At 60.5% G+C, this 20,942-nt stretch overlaps 1 protein-coding gene across 5 annotated transcripts in view; it reads right to left on the reverse strand.

Annotated features, from left to right (window-relative positions):
- KSR2 (kinase suppressor of ras 2) overlaps positions 1–20,942 on the reverse strand; it is a 358,678-nt gene that overhangs the window by 31,553 nt on the left and 306,183 nt on the right. For all 5 annotated transcript variants that reach the window (XM_055147006.1, XM_055147008.1, XM_055147005.1 and 2 more), the window contains 4 exons: positions 20,704–20,745; positions 20,174–20,246; positions 16,812–16,860; positions 15,164–15,531 (listed from right to left, as the gene is read on the reverse strand). In XM_055147006.1, coding sequence (XP_055002981.1) covers positions 15,164–15,531; positions 16,812–16,860; positions 20,174–20,246; positions 20,704–20,745 — 532 coding nt within the window. The remainder of the gene's footprint in view (positions 1–15,163; positions 15,532–16,811; positions 16,861–20,173; positions 20,247–20,703; positions 20,746–20,942) is intronic.

The following is a 20,942-nucleotide window of genomic DNA, read 5'->3' on the forward strand; positions in this document are numbered from 1 at the left end:
TGGAGGACTGACTTTGTTCAGCCCAAGTCCAGATGCCTTCTTAAGAGAAAGGCACGGGCTGCCGCTGAGACATCTAAACAAAGTCCCGCTTTCTGCCTCTGGTCGGGGGAAGTGTCCAGGCACTTGTCTGTTTTTTGTTTTTTTGTTTGCTTTTTGGGTCACACTCGGCGATGCTCAGGGGTTCCTCCTGGCCCTGCACTCAGGAATGACTCCTGGCGGTGCTCGGGGGACCCTATGGGATGCTGGGGATCGAACCCAGGTCGGCTGCATGCAAGGCAAACGCCCTCCCCACTGTGCTATCCGGCCCCAGGCACTTGGTTTTGACGTGTCCCTGTAGGACCTTCTCGCTAGGGCCGACAGGAAGCTCCTAGCCAGCCTGGAAGCCATGGGCTCCTGAGCTCCAGATCACGGCGGGAGGCCCCGGGGGGTTATGGCGCTGAGAGGAGGGACCAGCCCGTGGCAGTCCCCACGCAGACAGTGACCCCGGGGCACTCTGAGAGCTGCAGGGTGCTTGGAAGCGGGTTAAACCAGCCCCCCCCCCCCAGGGTTGACTTGCTGATTTGCTTAGCAAACATTTTCTCTGTAAATAATGAATAAGTAAACTCCTGCCTGCCGCTGATAAATTATTATGAGCCGGGAGTTAATGAGGTGGAAAGCAGGCAGGGACGGCCTTGCCGTGGCGAGGGCCCCCCACCCCACGGCTGCCTTTGGAAACACGGTGCCACACTGCCTCCGAGCCTCCGACACCGGCCCCTCTCCTGCCGGCCGACGGCCCAGGTCCACCCTCTGACCCTTTTTTGTTTGTTTGTTCTGGGCCAGGGTCTCCGCCTCGGGGCTCGAGAAATGCAGGAAGTTCCACCGCATTAGAAGTGCAGGGGAGTCGTAAGGGGGTGGAGAGGATGTGGATTCTTCTGGAAGGTCCCCAGCCTTCTGCCGCGGGAGGTGTCTTGTCTCGTCTGGAAGGCATCCTGTGTCCAGTCCCACTCGACGGGGCCTGCTGATGTGTCTGTCCATCGATGGATGCTTCTGGGGACTTGCTTTGGGCTCTCATCCGCCAATACCAGAAAGATGCTGACCGCGGCCTCCCCCCGACCAACCTGCCACCGGGCCTGGCCTCAAGGGGTTTTGTTGTCACCCACAAACTCATTTATGTCTCAGGAGGAAGTATATTCCCAGCACCGGGCCGCTCGCCATGGACATCAGGCTGCCCCATCGGTTGCTTTTTTTTTTTTTTTGCTTTTTGGGTCACACCCAGCGATGCACAGGGGCTACTCCTCCTGGCTCTGCACTCAGGAATTACCCCTGGTGGTGCTCAGGGGACCCTATAGGATGCTGGGAATCGAACCCAGGTCGGCCACGTGCAAGGCAAACGCCCTCCCCGCTGTGCAATCGCTCCAGCCCCATCGGTTGCTTTTGAAAAAGAGATGGAGAGAGGAATTGAGAGCCAGCGGGGAGGAGAGAGGGGTTAGGAAGTCGGAGGGGAGGTGAGCGAACGGGACAGGGAGTGGAGGCGGGGGCAAGGTGCCGAGGAGGTGAGCACGGGGCGGAAGGAAGGGAGGATGGAAGGAGGGAGGGACGGACAGGTTGCCGGGTGAGTGAGTAAGTGGGATTGATGGACAAGGGAAAGCAAACAGGAGGGAGGGAGGGACGAGAGATGGAGGGGTGTCGGGCCAGATGGTGGGACCATGATGCGGGGTGTGGTGGGGGGTGTAAGAGAGGAGGAGGAACAGATGTGCCGGATGGGGTAGACCGATGGGGGGGAGGGCTGGAGAGGCCGGCGGGCTGGCGGGACTGATTCGATGGGGAGACGGCAGGACCGTGTAGGCAGGTGGCCATCACGCTCCTCGAAGGGTTCGGCCTAACCCAGGCCAGTGTGGAAAGAGAGGAGAAGGGGTCCGGGTAAGAATTACGATCGTTCCACACACCAGGAGACCGAGAGGGAGGGAGGCTCGAGGCTTAAGGTCAACCTGCAGCAGAGGAAAACCTGACCCGGCTCCCTCCGCACCCCTCACTCCAAGCTGCATCCGGGCCTCCGGGTGCCTTGGAAACGGCATCAGTTGTTTGTGTCAAATGCAGGAGCAGGGGGGTGACAGGAGGCCCAGGGACAGCCTAGGACAGAAACTGAGGGCAGGACGAGAAAGGAAGGCGCGGGGGGTGGGGGGGGGGGAGAGAGAGAGTGAGAGAGAGACAAAGAGAGACAAAGACAGAGACAGAGAGAGACAGAGAGACAGAGAGACAGAGACAGAGAGAGACAAAGACAGAGACAGAGAGACAGAGACAGAGAGAGACAAAGACAGAGACAGAGAGAGACAGAGAGACAGAGAGACAAAGACAGAGAGAGACAGAGAGACAGAGAGACAGAGAGACAAAGACAGACAGAGTGAGAGACAGACAGAGAGACAGAGATAGACAAAGACAGAGACAGAGAGAGACAGAGAGACAGACAGAGACAAAGACAGAGATAGAGAGAGACAGAGAGACAGACAGAGACAAAAACAGAGACAGAGAGAGACAGAGAGACAGGGACAGGCAGAGATAGACAGAGAGTGACAGAGAGAGGAGAGAGCTGAGGTCTTGTAGGAGGGGGGATAGAGGGCCACTGAGCCCGAGAAGCCACAGGTGACTGACGAGGCGGGAGAGGCACCAGTTTCCCCGCCAGCTCAGATGCCCCCCGAGACACTGAGCTCAGCGCGGAGCCAGACCCCGGGGGACGGGGCGGCCACGGCAGTTCCAGGAGTCTGCAAACACCCCCGAGGGCTCCGCTGAGAAGCCCTCCTCCCTGCGGGTGCCCGGGCACAGCCCTCCGCCGCGGGGACACTCTGGACGGGGCTCTGTCCCTGCCACCCGCTCCCTGCACGCCGCCCCTCCAAGAGGCGGGAGCCTCTTTGGAAGACGACTCGGAGACAGACCGCTCGACCCAGTGCAGAAGCAACTTCTCAGCCCCAAGACTCTGCTTCCGTCGAAGGGACGATGGCCAGACGGGGGGCGGGCCACCAGCAAGTGACGGTTCCGGGGGGCCGTGGTCCCGGAAACCACAGAACGGCCGGAGCCCCGAGCGGGGGTGCCGGTGGCAGGTCCCCTTGGTGGCAGGTTCACCTGGGAGCCCTGGTCCCCGACTCCTGCCTCCGAACAAGACAACTTCCCTCGCCAGCGGGAGCTTCCAGCCGGCAGCGTTGCCGACAGTGACAGTTCAAATCCCGGCTCCTTCGTGACAGAAGAACCAGCGTCCCCCGGCCCGTCAGAGAGCTTAGAATCCCGGGCTTGTCACTTGCATTTGGGGACCGATTGTGACTAGTCCTCTGAACATGTGACTTTAACTCCTTGCTTCTCTAGTCCTGGTCTCTTTATGGGCTCTCTGGAGCCCCACCGCACCATCTCCACCCCAGGGGAAGTCACAGTGAACCCCATTTCACAACGGGGAACACTACGGGCCGGAGAGGGAGAAAGGACCCACCCGGACTCCACCACCCGCAAGCGGCAAGGCTGGATCGTTTCCGAGGAGCCTCGAACCCCCTGATGGAAGCCCCCTTCCCGCTGTCAAGGCATCGCCCACTTAAAACAGTTCCCGTGATAAATTCCCCACTGTGAATCTCAGCGACTTGAAACTCCTTAAGCCACCTCGTTCCCTCTTGCAAACACAAGTGTCACATTCACGTCACCTCCCGCCAGTGCCCAGTAGCCACAGCCGTGCCAACCTCGCCAACCGAGCACTGAGTTCTCAGTGCCTGTCTGTACGGATGCACTGCATCCTGCCGGGAGTTGAGGGGCTATGTTCTCTGCTGGGTAAAGACAGCACATGAGGTTCGGAAAGGCCAAAGGGTCGGCAACACAGGAGAAAAAAAAATTTCCTGCCTCACCCAGTCTGTGCCAGGGTCCAAGCACCCAGATGCGGACAACTGGTAAACCAAGCATTCCCCCCCGCACCCCGGGCTGTTGGGTGACTGTGCATTTCCGGACGGCGGTGGACACCCGAAGAAGCCTGACTCTGACCAGCAAGAACCGTCTGTTGTTCAGTTTCCCTGACTAGGGGGAGGGAAAATTCCCGTAAGTCTCACTCTGAACCCCAGGGTAAGGGAGGTGGAAAGACTGTGACAGTGATCTATGGCACGGTGCTCAGGAGGGCTTGGACGATGGCCCGCGGGGACACGGGGCACAATTTCTGTCTCTGAGATGACGCAGCAGAGCCAGGGGTCAAGGCTCAAGATAGGGGGTCACAGTGGCCAGTCGTGCCCTTCCTGCACACCCCACGGTGTCAACATGAACCGCCTCGCCCCCCGCCACCCCACCCCTGCCCCAGGTCCCTGCTCTGTGAGACAGGGGTGAGGCTGGGGGAGAAGGCGTAGGAGAGGAAGCACAGAACTTTCAACACAGAAGCTTGCACTGTAGCAGACGCTCAGCCAACGTGAGCCCGTGAGACCGAGTCCCCGGGCCACTGTCCACCAAAGCCTGGGGTCCTAGTAAGTGCTCAAGCAAGGTGCCACCACCTTTTTGGTCTGAAAGGATAGTGGTGGTTGGAGATGGTGCAAAGGGACTGGGGCAGATACCTTGGAAAAAGTGGAGGGTTTTGTTTTGAGTTTTCGGTGCTGTGGTTTATAACTGACGTCAGGGTTTCTTGCATGCAATGTTTCAGCCCCACAGTTTCCACATGAGTCTCCACTTTCCCCCACCATAGTCTCTGGGGGTCCCCACGTCCACCCCTCAACCCGCCTTCTCCACACTCGTCGTCCCCCTCCGCAGTGGCTCGGTTCTGGAGCCCCATCCTCAGGTCCTGTTGCCTTCGGCCGTTTGTCATTTCCTCACCAAGTTTCTTTATCAGGGCCAGAAGTTTTGTATGTGGGAGCCCCGACTTACTCCCCAGAACCCCCGGCCCCCAGCACCCTAAAGTTGGTTCCAAGACAGTGCAAAAGGGTCCATGAGCAGCTCTGAAAACCGTCCTGGGCTGTGCCCAGAGACGACCAGGGGCGGGGGGCTCACGCCCAGCTCAGGAGAGCCACACGGCCGCGCTGACGCACCCCAGCTCCCTCCTGCAGGGCCGTGTCTGTTCCCGAGAACGGACATTCCTCGCCGCCTCAGAGCCCCACCGAGGACCGCCACTCGCTCCGCCTCGCCCCACTGCCCCCTGCACCCTCGCTCTAGCCGGACGCACCCAGGGACACAGGCCCGGCTGCCACGCGCCCCTGGGCAGGGGGTGAGGAAAACGGGCAAATCCACAGGAACCAGGGGCCAGTCCCAGGCGAGCGTCTCGAGCGCCGTGGCTGAGCCCGAAAGATGCAGCGTCTTGGGCTCTCTCGGGGGGCTGCTGGCTCAAACCCGGCGTCAGTCTGAGCACCCTGGGGTCCTGATGTGCACTGAAGTCCGGGAAATGCTGCCCCAGCCCCCCATCCCTCCGAGACACCTACTACCTCCCCAGCAGGGGGCTCCCCATTTTCTAGCTCTGGTCTCGGACCCGTCTCCAAGTGCGGGACCAAACCTGCCTCCGCGGGCTCAGAGACACCCACGTGCAACATGGCAAACTCTCAGGCTTGCGCCTGCCGCCCCCTGAACCGGGTGCAGGTCCCTGGCCCCGGGTGAGTGTCTCTGAACTCACAATGCTCCCTCCCTTCCCCCTCCCTGGTCATATCCCCCTCCCTCCCTCCTCTCCCCTTCCAGGTCAAACAGCAGAGCACTGTGGCATGAGGGTAGGGGGGTTCCAGATATCCCAAGGGTGAAAAGGGCCAACACTGAAATGCGAGGTTCTCTTTATTTTTTTAATTTATTTTTATTTTTGCTTTTTGGGTCATACCTGGAGATGCACAGTTACTCCTGGCTCTGCACTCAGGAATTAGCCCTGGCGGTGCTCAGGGGACCCTATGGGATGCTGGGAATCGAACCTGGGTCGGCTGCGAGCAAGGCAAATGCCCTTCCCTCTGGGCTATCGCTCCAGCCCCTGGGATTCTCTTTAAAGCCAACCTCTCTTGAGATTTCAGCAGTTCCCAGAGAGCCCACGGGGGATCGGGTCCCGTCCTTGGGGCGAGGGGCCCGGAGAATCTCTCTCCATCTCCCCCTCCCCACCTCTCCCATTTCTCCTCCTGCCAAGACAAACTCTCTGTCCTTGTCCCCCCAGCCCTCGAAGGAAGATATACGCGTCCAGTGCACCCCTCAGTGCCCCTATTGACTTTCCTCTTGCCAGTCATTATCAAGATTTATCTGTCCTCCTGGCTTCCCATTGATCGAGGAAGGCAGTATTCCCAGCGGTCAATCAATCCTGATCGACTCCATGACAAAGAGTCAATATCTATTTATTATCTGATGCATGGGCTTAATTACCTTAAACATGGGGCCGAGGGTGAGCAGGGCGCAGGCAGCGACGCCCGGACCGAGAATCCGTCAGACGGAGCCTGGGGCCCCGCAGGTCCTCCGGGCCGAGGACGCACGCCAGCGCCAGCCCGACACCTCCCAGCCACACTGGTCCACACTCGGGCCTGGATCAGGCGGTCTCGGGTTCGAATCCTGCCTCTTCCTGGGTTCGGGCCTGGGGGCAGGAGTTTTGTCTCTCTCCCTGCCCGCAGCCAGGGAGAGGGGGCAGTTCCAAGGGCTGACGGAAAGGGTTCGAAAGACAGAAAACCCAGTTCTGCGGGTTCTGTTATGTCCTCACTCCCTTTCTCGCCAAGAAACTTAGTTTCTTCACTAAGGACAGGCACTTGTTGCAGTCTCACCAGGAAAAGCCCCCCTCCCCGCCCCAGGGACCCCTTAACTCCCGCGTGCCAATGTGCTAAGGTCCTTCTGGTTTCTACTGATTTCTAGAATGTGGGTTAGGGACCCGATGTTGCCCCTTGCCCCTCTGAAATGCTGTGCGTGTGCGTGCGTGCGTGCGTGTGTGCGTGTGTGTGCGTGTGTGTGCGTGTGTGTGTGTGTGTGTGTGTGTATGCACGTGCTGAGGGTGCACTGGGTCTCTGCAAACAGTGACAGCCTCTGGTACGGCTGACGGCCACTGTTGCTGTCCCCTCGGGCTGTCGCCTGAACTGCCCTGGGCATGGGGCACTCAGTCTGGCGCTGGCTCTGGTCAGGGCTATTGCCAGCGTCCACTATTCTCGGAGGAGGTGGCCCGGGAGGGACCCTGCTGCGGCCTTGTCAGAAAGGGGTGGTCCTGGTGGCTCTTCTAAAAAGCAGCCTTGGGAGGACCCCCTAACCCCTGCTGAAATCCTTGGTGGACCCGCCACTTGACGGGTCACCTTAGAGCCGAATTCTTTAAGAGCCAAACTATGGGAGCTGAATCCTATGGCTGAGCTCATAAAGGGCATCAGTAGTGTCCCCGGCGGTCCCTGGCTCTTCCTCTCCTAGGCCCTTGGCTCCACTTTCGGCCCCCTGCCCTTTGCACATGCTCTTCTCCACTTTTTGAAAGGCCAGCGTCCCCTTGGCCACCTGGTTAGATAAGGGCTCCACCGTGGTCCCCGCCAGCCCCTTGAGCAGAGGTGACCGCACCATTTCAGAACCACCCTCTTGCAATGCTGCTGAGAGTGCCACGGGGTGGGGACAGGGCCACTCCCGGGCCATTCTCCAGACTTGCCTCGTACTAAACACCTGGGACAAAGGGCCCATGTCCGACTGGTCAGATGGCTTGTCCCGTACGTCCACGTGCCCTGTGGCTGCCCCTGCCCCCCACCCGGGTCCCGCAGCTTCCCACAGCCCGTGCACGGCCAGCTGACCCAGGCTGCGAGAGCACGCGAGGACGGGCCCTCGAGGCGTCCACTCTAGGAGCGTCCCAGAGCCACGGTCAGCGCTCTGGGGAAGAGGGGAAATGTAGACGGGGCCGGGAGCAAAGGTGTGTCGGAACAAAGGCATCGGGGCGCGCTGGGTGGGGGGACGCGGCCCCCGCAGTGAAAGCCGAGTGTGGAGATGGGCAAGGAGGCAGGGGTGGGGCGGGGGGAGTTGCTCTGGATGAGTCCAGGATGCCACATCCCTCGGGTGGCCCCCACCACCTGCTGCCGGGGCCCCTGGGCGGGGTGGCCCTCCCTCGCCCTCCCCTGCCGGGCCACCCAGCGCTCTGGCTGGGGTGCCCCCTCCCCCGCCCCCCGCGTGACCTCGCCTCCACTGAAGCCTGCAGTTTCCATCACCAGTCGGCACCGATGACTCACACGCGGTTATTTCCAGCCCAACCTTTCATCAGCGCTTGACACGGTAGATCCAGTTCCCGGTTCCCCGTGGCCTCCTGGACGGCTGCTGGGGGCCTGGGGAGGCTGTCACTCGGCCAGCGTCCCAGTGAGGGGCAGGGCCGGGACCTGAATGGAGCCCGCCCCCTCGCCGCAGCTGGTATTTTAGCAAATCTCAAACCCCAACGGGCCGGGGTGCCCAGGAGGCTGGGGCGCAGAAGGGAAAGCAAAGCAGGCCCGCTCCCCTCCCTGCCTCGCCCCTGGCGTGAGCACAGCATCCCGTTACTATAGCAACCGGGAGCTACCGAGGCGCCCAGCCTGGCCAGGGACAGGAGCCACGACGCTGGATAGCTTTTGCCACATCCGAGCCCGCTCGACCGTATCACTATCTTGCATGAGGGATAAACACAACACAACACACACACACACACACACACACACACACACGGACCCAACAAGCGTGTTCAGGAATAGTTTCCACTTAACTGTTTAAGAGGAGATAAAAGGGACCAACGAAATAGGGTCACGTGAGCACTTCTTCCTGGGGAGAGGACCTGGGCACTCACGGGGATTCGGTCAGAAACGTCCACTGGGGGTGATGACAGGGGCAGGAAGTGGGCTCTCGTGACAAGTTTCTCACTGTGTTGAGGCTTTTTCGTGAGGGCTCCCGATCCCGACAAACACACATCTGCTCGGACAGACCCTCGAGGTGCCCGGGGGTCTCTGCGGCCGGAGACAAGTGTGTATTGTGGGTGGGTAGGGGGACCCCCCACATCTTTTTTTGACAGCCCCCCCCCGCATCTTTCTTTCTTGCTGGTTCTCATTTTCAACAGCCAACACGCGAGCACTCGTGTCACGGGACACCGTGAGGCCTGCCGGCTCGGGACCGGGGACGGGGAGGCGGGCCGAGGTCTCCCGTCCCTGAGCCGCTGACCGCCCCGCGCAGGCATGCATGCGCCTTGGACCCTGGCGCTGCTAATAATAATAATGATAATGAGGCGGCACATTTATAGCGCTTCCTTCCCTTCCTTCCCCACATCCCGCGCTTTACATTCCAGCACAATTAAAGGCAGTCGCAGACAAAAAACCTTTTCAGCTGTGCTGCATAAAGGGAAAGCGATTCAGCTTTCCGTGCATAAAAGCCAGCCCAAGGCACCAGGGTGGGGGAGGGGCTGTCATGCGCGAGGCCCCCCTCTGCCCCCCCCAACTCATGTGTTATATTTAGGACAATCAAACTGCCCTGAAAGAGAAAACCCCCCACCCCAACCAGAGAGTGAGGGACAAGGCGCGCGCGAGCTGGTCCCGGCTTTGCGGGCGTCCGAGCAGGAGGCCGGGTTCCCCGTGGGGTCTCTCCGGGGTGGCGGGTGGTGAGTGGGGCGGGCGGAGACCCGCGGGCGCGGTGGTGGGCAGCAGAGACCGATCTGGGCTTGCAAAGACTCATCCACAAAGCGGCTCTCTGAGAGTGCTCAGGCTCCAGATGCGAGTGAGGCCCCCCTGGGATTTCAGGACCACCTGCCCGTGGGTGCCAAGGGATGGGGGGAGGGACGGGAAGCAGGCGGGTGCGACATATCTCCTGGGACCACCAAGTCGCCCTTGGCCACAGGCACCCAGAGAAGGAAGGGGTGGCTGCCACGTGCCTTCTGGGGAGCAGAGGGGACGTCCCTGTGAGCGGTCCCTGTGTAAGGCCCCGGCCTGACTGCCCCCGGGCTCAGCCAGGTCCTTCCCACCCTGATCCCTGGGCCACAGCTGCCGCCCACCCCCACCCCCCGTCTTCGACTGCCCCCTCTCTTCCGGCAGGGACCCTGCTCCTTCTAGCCCCTTCCCGCCAGGCTCCCTGCCTGTCTGCTCGGCCAGCTCCTTCCCCTGACCACCTGCCGGGGCCTCAGCTCAATCGCCGCGGCCCCCCCCCCCAACCCTGGCCACCTCTCAGGCTCCCTCCCGCTGGCCCCAAACATCCCCTGCACCAGTCCCCGGTGTCCCAGCACTTAGCAGGAGATGAACCCACCCCTGCCTGCTCTTCTCTGACACGGAGGGTCTTACAGCCTGGGTGGGGGTGGTGGGGGGCAGTGTTCTGTGCAGCCGGCTCCCCTCAACCTCCGGGGGGCCTGTGAGAGAGCTCACAGAGCACTGTAGGGAGACCACCAGTGCTCAAGAGGCACATGTGTGCGTGAGCGGGACTTTCCCAAGGGGTGCACGTCCCTGGCGGCAGGAGAGGGTCAGGTGGCCCCGACAGGAAGCAGGAAATGGCTTCTTTAAGGCTGGCCATCCGAGCCGGGCACACGTTCCTGGAGGTGCCACAGACAGCTGGGCCCCCCTTCCCCCTTCCCCCGGACTTCTGGTCTGGAAGAATGGGCCACATATATGGCCTTTGCTCGGGGGAGGGTGTAAAAATGTGCATTTCCAGCAAATTCCCAGGTGAGGTCCAGTCAGGCCTGGTGACTAAGCACGGGTTTGTCTAACACGGGGATGGTAGGAAAGTATTTCAGAATTGCCGGGGGGGGGGCGGGGCAGGGGGCACCATGCCGCAGACACCCTGCGTGGATCACATCATGGGAATGAGTGCTTTTCCCGGAAAGAGGGGAGAGAATGCGTAAGACAGAAATGTAAATTAACAGGTCTATGCGGTGTGTGTGTGTGTGTGTGTGTGTGTGTGTGTGTGTGTGTCGGGGGCCCCAGAGGAATTTCTAGGGTGTTGCCAAAGTGCACAACTACCAGGCAAAAAATATGACACTCAGTTCTAACAAAGTGGTTCTAACTTACAGAGGTGCACGGAATTCTCGGAGACATCAACTGGGTCCCAACCACCCCACCTGCCTTCCAGGTGATTCTGCGATACTCAAAAGGGGAGAAGACCCCCGATGACCCCCCGCCTGCCCACAGGTAGCGAATAGTCTAGAGGGATGCGGTCAGCCTGAGGCTGAGCCCCAAAGATCTACAGGTTCGTGTTCCTGGGCGCTGAATCCCAGGGGACTCCTGCGGCCAAGGACACTTTAGCTGTCCCTTGAAAAGGCCCATCGGCCTGGACCGCAAGGAAGCGTCCCGATGCGGTCACTGTTATCCTCAGGAGCACGGGCTGCGACACAGAAGGACTGTCTGTGCCAGTGAAAGCGAGAGGCAGCAGCGCTGGCCACACTCGGGCTGACGGGTGTGAGGAAGTGGCCCCGGCTAGGACCCGCTCCACGCTTGGCGCGGGTTGTTTCCAGAGAGTAAGTTGTCGCCCCTTTGTGACACCAGCTCCGGGGAAAACCAAAGGCTGGGAACCCCGTCGTGCTCCCCAGCTCTAATGTGGGGACCCTGGGAGGGTCCCACTTTGGGACGTACCGGGCTGTTCTAGGCTATTTGCAGAGGACTCAAGACCTGGTTCAAGCCGGAAGGATGCTTCAAGGCGCGTGGGTGCCTGCCTGATCATTTTCCAGACAGGGAAACTGAGGCCGAGGAAGCGCTGCCGCCCGCTGGTCAAGCAAATTTGGGGAGCTTTCATTCAACTGTACCAGCTTTCAATTTCTCTCCCGGGGATTTGGAAAATGCTGGATTCTGCCGCCTGTCGACAGATAATCTTAGAATGACCCAATCCTGACGACGACTGAGCAATCCTGCTGCTAAAACGGCATCTGTAGCTACAAACCTGTGGGTACCGGCTGGTTATTTTCTCGTTCCCCAAGCGCCCGACACGTGGCCCTACCAGGAGCTAGTCCTAGAAACACAAGTTAACTTCGACGATAATTACTCGGCAATTGGCTAGAACACGCCATCACGAATGTCTCCAGAATATGTCAGGTAATTATCTGGTCTTATGTTCCCTGTAAAATCAATCCAGGATCCAAAAACGGTTCCCGTTGGTTGGCCCTCTCCCAACCGTCCACCTCCCGCCAGCCAACTGTGCGAACGCGAGTGATTAATCCAATTACTCAAATGTTGAACGTTCGGAGAAGAAACCGGGCTGGCCACGAGTGGAGGGCGCTCAGCGGGAGCGGGGCGCACCCGGGCCGCTCCCCCCAGGATAACGACATAATGACACCCTCAGAGGGGATAAATGCCACTTCTTTGGGCCTCATCCGGCTTCTCCACACAAAATACCCAAACACTTCAGAGACCAATTACGTGTCCCAACGCGGCGGCGGCGTCTTTATGGAGGCACCGGGAGAACGCGGCGCTATTTGTGAAATGAGTGGGCGGTTATGGCACCGGGGGCCGCGGGGGGCCTCGAGTCCCACCCGCATAGAAAAGACGAGGCTGCAGCTGGCCTGCGGGCGGGAGGCTCCGTTTCACGATGAGCGGCCGAGTCCCCCGATGCACCCGGCTGAATCCACCCACTTCCCCAAGTCAGAGGGCAGTACGGCAAGGGGGTCCTCAGGAGGGCCAGGCCAGTGGCGGTTGCGGACTTCAAATGTCTGATTTTGCGGGCATGAAAATGAGGGGGGGGGTTGGGGGCCAGAGCGGCAGGACAGCTGTCGATCCCCAGCATCCCATAGGGTCTCCCAAGCACCGTGAGGAGTGATTCCTGAGTGCAGAGCCAGGAGGAACCCCTGAGCATCGCCGGGTGCAACCCAAAAAGAGAAAGGAAGGAATAAAGAAAGAAAGAAAGAAAGAAAGAAAGAAAGAAAGAAAGAAAGAAAGAAAGAAAGAAAGAAAGAAAGAAAGAAAGAAAGAAAGAGGCTGGAGCGATACAACAGCGGGGAGGGCGTTTGCCTTGCATGCGGCTGACCCCGGTTCAATCCCTGGCATCCCACAGGGTCACCTGAGAACCACCAGGAGTAATTCCTGAGTGCAGAGCCAGGAGTAACCCCTGAGCATCACTGAGTGTGATCCAAAAAAGAAGAAAAAAACAGGAAGGAAGGAAGGAAGGAAGGAAGGAAGGAAGGAAGGAAGGAAGGAAGGAAGGAAGGAAGGAAGGAAGGAAGGAAGGAAGGAAGGGCGGGCCAGGACTAATCCCTGAGCATCGCTGAGTGTGACCCAAAAAAGAAAAAAAAACAGAAAGGAAGGGAGGAAGGAAGGAAGGAAGGAAGGAAGGAAGGAAGGAAGGAAGGAAGGAAGGAAGGAAGGAAGGAAGGAAGGAAGGAAGGGAGGGAGGAAGGGAGGAAGGAGAAAAGAAAGAGAGAGAGGGGGGTAGGGGTAGCTGGGGTCGAAGGTGAGGAACTGGGCAGAGACTGCAGGGCAGCAGACTGGCGGAAGCATGGGAAAGTGGTCCGAGTGGGCAAGAGACCAACGTCCCCCACTGCCTTGCCCGCCCGCCCCCTGTGGGCCTGAAGGCAGATGACCCAGGGCAGGTAGGAGCAGCAGGAGGCGCTGTGAGAGGGGCCCTCCCTGACTCCCCAGCGGGTGCTCCCTGTGTGTCTGCGTCCTTGTCCCGACACAGCCAGTATCCCCGCCCGGAAGGTCCCTCTCCATGACCTGCTCCGGCCCACGGATGCCGGTCAGCGCGCTCCTGGGAGGAGAGACACAGGCGAGACGGCGCACGAGAGGGCCCTGGGAACAGCCGGGTTTCACGCGAGGGGCCGGCGGGCACACGGAGGGGGGCGCAAGCCCACAAAGCCCCCGACCACCCCCTCTGAATGATAGCCAGCAGCCGTGTGAGCCTGCCCAGCCCGCACGCACCCCGCCATCTGGACACACAAACATCCAAGGACGCAGCTGCCCTGCCCGGCCCAGAGAAGACCACGGTCGTGGGACAGAGGAACGGAAACACTCTGGGCGGGTCTGGGACTTAGCAAGACCGGAGGGGTACACTCGCCCAATCAGAACAGACCAGAGGGGTACACTCGCCCAATCGGAACAGACCGGATGGGTACACTCGCCCAATCGGAACAGACCGGATGGGTACACTCGCCCAATCAGAACAGAACAGATGAGTACACTTGCCCAATCAGAACAGACCGGAGGGGTACACTCGCCCAATTAGAACAGACCGGAGGGGCACACTCGCCCAATCAGAACAGACCGGATGGGTACTCGCCCAATCAGAACAGACCCGCGCCCCAAGCAGGATCGGACGGATTACGGGGAGGTGGGCTCACCCCATCCTGGGCAGAGCTCGAGTCCCGTTTCTCACTCTGATTTCAGGAGGGTCCTCTCAGCTTTACGCCCGCACTTTTCCCATTCACCCGCTGGGTTCCGGGCAGGCCAGCATCGGCCTCGTCCACGGAGATGGACAGAAGCCGCTGCCTTCCACTCACCCAGGTCTCAGAACAGACCCCAGGGAAGAAGAGGGGGCCACACAGCTCTCTCCCACGCCCACAGCCCCCGCGCTGGCCCCGGCCCTGAGGCCAGGCCTGTGCACCAGCATCGCTGACCTGCGTTCAGCGTGGCAAGAAGGCTCCTGATTGGCAGCTGGCATCAGGACTTGAGCTGTGAAATAATGTATCAAAGGAGCATCGCCCAACTGCCCAGCTGAAGCTTCCTAAGATATTTCCCCGCCTGTGCCCCACATGATACTAGAAAAGCAGCAACTGCGGGTGGCCCTGGGGGCCTTTCTATGAGAAGCAGGCGACTAACCACTAAGCTTCCTCCCTGGCCCCCCCGCCGGAGCATGTAAGGGATCCACAGGCAAGTGCTACAAATGAGCTTTGGCAGCCTGCGAGACAACCAGACTCACATCCGCCAGCGCCTTAGGCGAGGGTGGCAGTCAAGGGTCCACGGGCCAGGTCCAGCCCATCAGCTGGCTTTAGAAACGAGGTGCCAGGAGCAGCGCGGGAGTGACACCTGGGGCTGCGAGCACCCTCGGGCAGCAGGGCCGAGTCCGCGCCGTGCTGGCTGGCTGCGGAGCTAAACATCCCTCCCACTGGCCCTTTAGGGGAAATCTGACCCACCCCCTTCCTTCCAACGGCAGGAACGCAGTGGGGGGGAGTGGAGACCCCGCTTCCCCGAGCCCCTGTCCTGCCCCACCCAGGGACAGGAAAGCGATTTTCTGGATTCCAAAAGTCTCAAGCCACATTAGCCGTGAAAAGCAGAGCCAGAGACGCCACGTGGCCCCTGCTGGGGGTCTGCAGGGCGGCTGGGCGGGGGCGGGGGCAGGGGGCGGGGGCGGGCCCACCGACCTGGTGATGATGGCCAGGTGGGGCGGGCTCATGCAGGCGCCCATGAAGAGCACCACGTTCTCGTGCCGCGTCTGCCGGTACGCCATCACCTCCCGCTTGAAGGCCTTGAGCTGCTCCTCGTTGTCCCGCTCGATGTCGATGAGCCGGATGGCCACCTCGCCGTGCCAGCGGCCGTGGTACACCTGCCCGAAGCGGCCCTTGCCGATGAGCTCGCCCACCTCCAGCTGCTCGAAGGGGATGTCCCACTCCTGCAGGAAGATGCTGGTCTGGCTGGCCTTGCGCGGGAAGCTGCGCGCCGACAGCAGGGACAGGTTCATCTCCTCGAAGTCGTCCTCCGACTCCTCCGCCTCCTCGTGGCCCTCCTCGTTCTGTTGGGGGGAGCGGACGGAGGTCGGCGTGGACCCTGACACAGCGCCCCCCCCCCCCCCCCCCCGCATGCCTGCAAGGCCTGGAGACGGGTGGGTTGGCTGGCGGGGAGGGGCCCTCTGAGCTCAGTTCTGTTGCTCGTGAGCACACTCACACACCCGTACACTTACGTGCACACACACGTACTCACATGCACTCACACGCACTCACATGCACACGTGCACTCACACATGCACTCATATACACAGGCACACATACTCGGGCACTCGTGCATGCATACACGCACACACACAAGCACGCACACTCATGCACACATGTATGTACTCACACATGCACTCACGCTCACAGGCACACATGGTCACATGCATTCACACACACAGGTACACAAGCACACACATAGACACATACACATGTACTCACACATGCACTCATATACATAGGCACACATACTCAGGCACTCATGCATGCACACACGCACACACACATGCATGCACACTCATGCACACATGTATGCACTCACGCTCACAGGCACACACAGTCACATGCATTCACACACACAGGTACACAAGCACACACATAGACACATACACACGTACTCACACGTGCGCTCGTACACAGGCACACACATGTACTCCTATGCACTCAAGCATGCACACACATACACTTACACACGTGCACTCACACATGCACTCATGTGTACACTCACACGCATGCACCCACGCGTGCACTCTGGGACCTGTCAGGAACAGCCCAGAGCAGGCAGAGACAGTGGCCTGACAGGCAGGCACGTTTAGCCAAGGAGCCGTCCTCCGGACCCCTGCGCCATCCCCTCTCAGCCACGTCAGACCAGAAGGGGAAGTAAGGACTAGCGTGTCCGAGCCAAGGTCCGAACCCCATGGGTCTCTCAGCCTCAGCACTGAGGTGCGTGGAAAGCAGCCCCGGGAATCCCAGCACCCCACCAAGCGCCGGGTGTCGGTGGTGCCGCCTCCCCGGCAGAGCCTTCCGTGGGCAGCAGGGCGCCTCCCGCCCCAAGGAGCCACGGGGCCCAGGCTGAGTTTTCCACCGAGTCTCGGGCCAGCTCCCGCAGCTCTGCCAGCTGTAGGTGCCTGACAGGTAACGGGCCATTAGGCGCGGCCGGGAGGGGCCCTGCCTGGCAACCAGCCCCGAGAGAGACCATCCATCAAACAGGGCCGGCACCCCCGGGCGCCCCCAGCCCTCTGCGTCACGGAAGACACACCCGGGCAGCTGGAAAAAGCTGCCTCCCCGCCCCGCCCCCCCTCACCTCTGACGTGGGCTCCACTTCAATTTGAAGTAATGGATTTCCTTCCAAGCTTGAAAGGAAGAAAGAAGAAAAAGGTGAGCTGGGGGTCACAGGGGCACCCTGCACTGACGCTGCCCGTGTCTGGAACATTCCAGACTCTCGCCAGCAGAAAGCGGGCGCGCGGACGTTGTCCTGCACAGATGCTCCGGGCTGCTCGGCCCGTGTTTCATGATTTGCGCTGGTCTCCCTGACTAGCGGGTTCTTCGTCAGCCTCAACACCACACGTCCGTGTTCGCTGGTGAAGGACAAACCAGCTTTCTGAAGGGCACGGACGTGGGGCTGGACGCATCCAGGACTCCCGAGTTGCCTCATCCGCTCACCCGCTTCTTCCCAAGCAGGTGCCCCACAGTGCCAGACCCTTGGTGGGTGGCCCAGCTGCAGCTGCCACCTCCTGACCAGAAGGACGCTTACATCGCTGGAGAAAGAGGCGAGATGGAAGGGACAAAGGGCAGGAGCGGAGCCTGCGGTGAAGCAGTGGGGCGCCATGGAAATGCTCCTCAGAGGGGCTGTTGGATGCATCTAGAAGTTCCATGTCTCAGTTGGTCCTTGCTAATCACACTGAATTGCGCATGACTGGAAGACTCGTGTGTATGTGTGTGTGTGTATGTGTGCATGCCTCTGTGTGTGCATGTGTATGCACGTGTGTGTGCGTGCACGTGTGTGCATGTTTATATGTGTGCATGCATGTGCATATGTGTTCACGTATGCACATGCCCATGCATGTGTGCATGTATGCCTGTGCATGCACGTGTGTACATGTGTGTACATGTGTGCATGTGTGTACATGTGTATGCACATGCATGTGCATGTTTATATGTGTGCTCGTGTGCACACATGTATGCACGTACATATGTGTGCATGCATTGTGCATATATGTGCACATGCATGTGTGTGTGCACATGTTCATGTGTGTGCGTGTGTGCATGTGTGTGTATTTGTGTGTGTGTGCGTTGTGTGATCCAGGAGCTTCCCTTGTGTTGGCAGGATGGGAACATGCTGATAGGGCTTTGTATGAGGACAGTCTGTATGGAACACCATGGGATGCTGGGTTGTGTTCTGTGTGCCTGTGAGTTGTGTTCAGTGTGTGTGTGTGTGTCTGTGTGTGTGTTGGGCAGCATTCACAGATTGATGGTGTGATGGGTGGGGGGGGAAGAGTTGGGGTGAACAGCATGTGACAGGGAGCGGGGGACTGTGCGCGTCTCGGGGGTGACTTTAGGGGGCGCTGTGCACTCCCAGAGCACGGCAGGTGCGGTGGCTGACCTAGAAACCGCAGAGCAGGAACCCGAGGAGGAGGGAGGGATCACCAGGTACCCCTGCTCCCTCCCCACTCCCTCGGGGAGGGGGGGCTTTGTGGATGCTCCGGGGGGCCAGGGAGGAAGGGGCTGCCTGATCCTGACCCCCAGACCCCCAGAAGCCGCAGCCCCTGCGGGCGGGCTCCTCCGGAGCCAGCGAGGCTGAGCGCCTGCAGGAGCCTGTGGGGGGGGCGGGCTGGTGGAGTGTGACGCCGGCCACTGTCGCCGCCAATTATTTATAGCGCAGCCTGGGGAGGGAATCGAATCGCAGAGTGACAGCTGATCTGGGGGGCTGTGCCCGCCCCGGTCCCCGGCTCACAGCCGACCCTCTGCCTGCCCGCAGGCCAGCTCACAGCCCGGGGCCTTGGCCGACTCCTTTCAGGGACTGCGAGTGGCCGTCACCCTCTGCACATGAAAGCAGCTGGCAGGCAGTGGCCGCGGGCTCTTTGGCTCTGGCGGTCAGTTAATGACCCGCTCAGCTCACACAGACTGCGCGCCTGGTGTTGGGGCAGCCGGGTGACCCGGGGCCATGGGTAGCACCCCTTCCCTCGGCAAACGACCGTCCCTTCTTGCACACAGGAAGGACGGGGCCAAGGTGCTTGCACGTAGCCACCACATAGGGCCTGCTGAGCACCGCTGGGAGTGACCCCCAAGCACTAGGCCCCGAGCGCCCCCAGACAAACCAGGGTGAAACCATCTAGGGGGCTGGGATTAAAAAAAAATAAAAAGAAAATAGGCAAGTACAGAGGTGGTCATGTCCCACCCCCTTCCATCACAACGGGGAAACTGATGAGGTGATTTGACTCTTGGAGCGAAAAGCCCCCCTGCAGGAGATTCTGTATCCTAAAGACCCCCCTCAGGGGGCGAAGGGCTGCCTCCAGCCCAGAGACGTCCACTGCGGTGCTGTTTGCACCAGTGACCTCGAGGAGGCCGGAAGATCCAGCCCCCGGGGACGGTTCGGGACATTTTCTACATGGATCTGACATTTCACAGTCATTATCACCGAGGTCTGTGACGCATCCGGGGAACGCTTCTCCGGGAAGGGATCACAGACCCGGCGGCCGGAGACCGCAGACAGACGCCAGGAATCAAAGACGGTCGCGTCTCGAGAGCGCGCACGCGGGCCTCCGCCTTAACCTCCGTGGAGGGGCCCCGGCTCCGGAACATGAGCTCATGCCATCGCCGGCATATGGCAGAAGTCAGCACACGGGCTCTCTGGACAGGGCCAGACAGCGACGGCCCAGACGACGGTCTCCGTGGCAACCGCTGGACTCGGCGAGTGTCATCGGAAAGTCGCCCAAGACTGTTGTCAACACACAGGCATGGCCGCCTTCCAATAAAACTTTATAGATATATGTATAGATATATGTATATATAAAACGGAAGCGTGGCATGGCTGTCTTCCAACAAAACTTTATATATTTAAGAAAAAAAAAAGCCCAGGCAGCAACAGGGGGGTTTGTGCCAAAAGCTGCGATTCGCTGAGCACAACAAACCCTGATATAAACCTAAATGACACTTGTTAAGAGCGGGGCAAGAACCTGAAATATGTGTCCTGTTCTTTTTTTTTGTTTTTTGGGTCACACCCAGCAATGCTCAGTGGTTACTCTTGGCTCTGCACTCAGGAATTACTCCTGGTGGTGCTTGGGGGACCCTATGGGATGCCGGGGATCGAACTCGGGTCGGCCGCGTGCAAGGTGAACGCCCTCCCCGCTGTGCTATCGCTCCGGCCCCTGTGTCCTGTTCTTAAGCACTCACACTGTTGTCACTTCCGCTCACGAGCCCCCTCAGGGCCCCGAGGACACGCTGCCACCCAGGGAATCCCATCTAATGGGCGGGGCTCCGCGGCAGAGCTGATGGGGGTGGTACCCGAGGCCCCTCTGCCTGGCCTGTCACCGCCCCCCACCCTGCTTTTGACCCGACTCCTTCCAGCGTCTCTTTGTTCCCTTGGGGGGGTCTCCCTCTCCCCACCCCCGGCGCCCCAGCACAGTGAGTGCGGGAACACGGGGTGGCCCCGGCCAGTTGACTTACATTGGGTTGGAGGTCACCGGATGCAGGATGACCTGGGGTGCCCGCGTGGGCGTCTCGGGCACCGGCACCACATCTGTGTTGGAGAGGAGACAGTCAGGGACGCGGTCCCGCAGCCCGGAGCCTGGCGGACTCGGGCAGCTCAGGAGCGTTTGTCCCTTTGCGGCTCCCGTCCGCCCTCCACCACCAGCTCCGGGACCAGCGGTCCCGCCGACTCTGGGACAGGGACCCCCTGGGCTGCCTGGGGAGTGGCCGAACCCACCCCGGTCACCAGCCTGGGGGGCCCCCACCCCCATTCCTCCGGGCAATGGGGCTTCCCATGGCTCCAGCCCTAGCTCCAGGGCCCGGACACTCTCTCCCCTCCCTCAAGACTCTGGGCTCCCTCCTCCTGCCCGCTCAGGCCCCTCGTGGACCCCCTGGCCTCTCTTCTCCCTGCCCATGGATGACGTCCAGGCAGTCTCCTGGGGTCTGACGGTTCCCTACCCCACCCCGGCTGTTCCAGCAGCTTCCATGACCCGGAGCACGGGACCCACCTGGGAAGATGAACTGTTGCTTGTACTTGTAGTAGTGCGACGCTGCGGAGAGAGGGAGGGGGGACACAGAGTGAGCCACACCGCGGCTGGGCAACCACAGCCCACCCTGGCCGGTCTCCAGGTGACCAGAGATACACCCTCCCCACCTCCCCACCAAGCGGCGGGACTGAAAAACGTGTCTCAAGAAAGCACAGGCCTAAACCCTCAAGCTACACTCTCCTGAGAACAGCATCTCACTC

This window comes from Sorex araneus, chromosome 9 (assembly GCF_027595985.1).
Source record: "Sorex araneus isolate mSorAra2 chromosome 9, mSorAra2.pri, whole genome shotgun sequence".
NCBI lineage: Eukaryota > Metazoa > Chordata > Mammalia > Eulipotyphla > Soricidae > Sorex > Sorex araneus.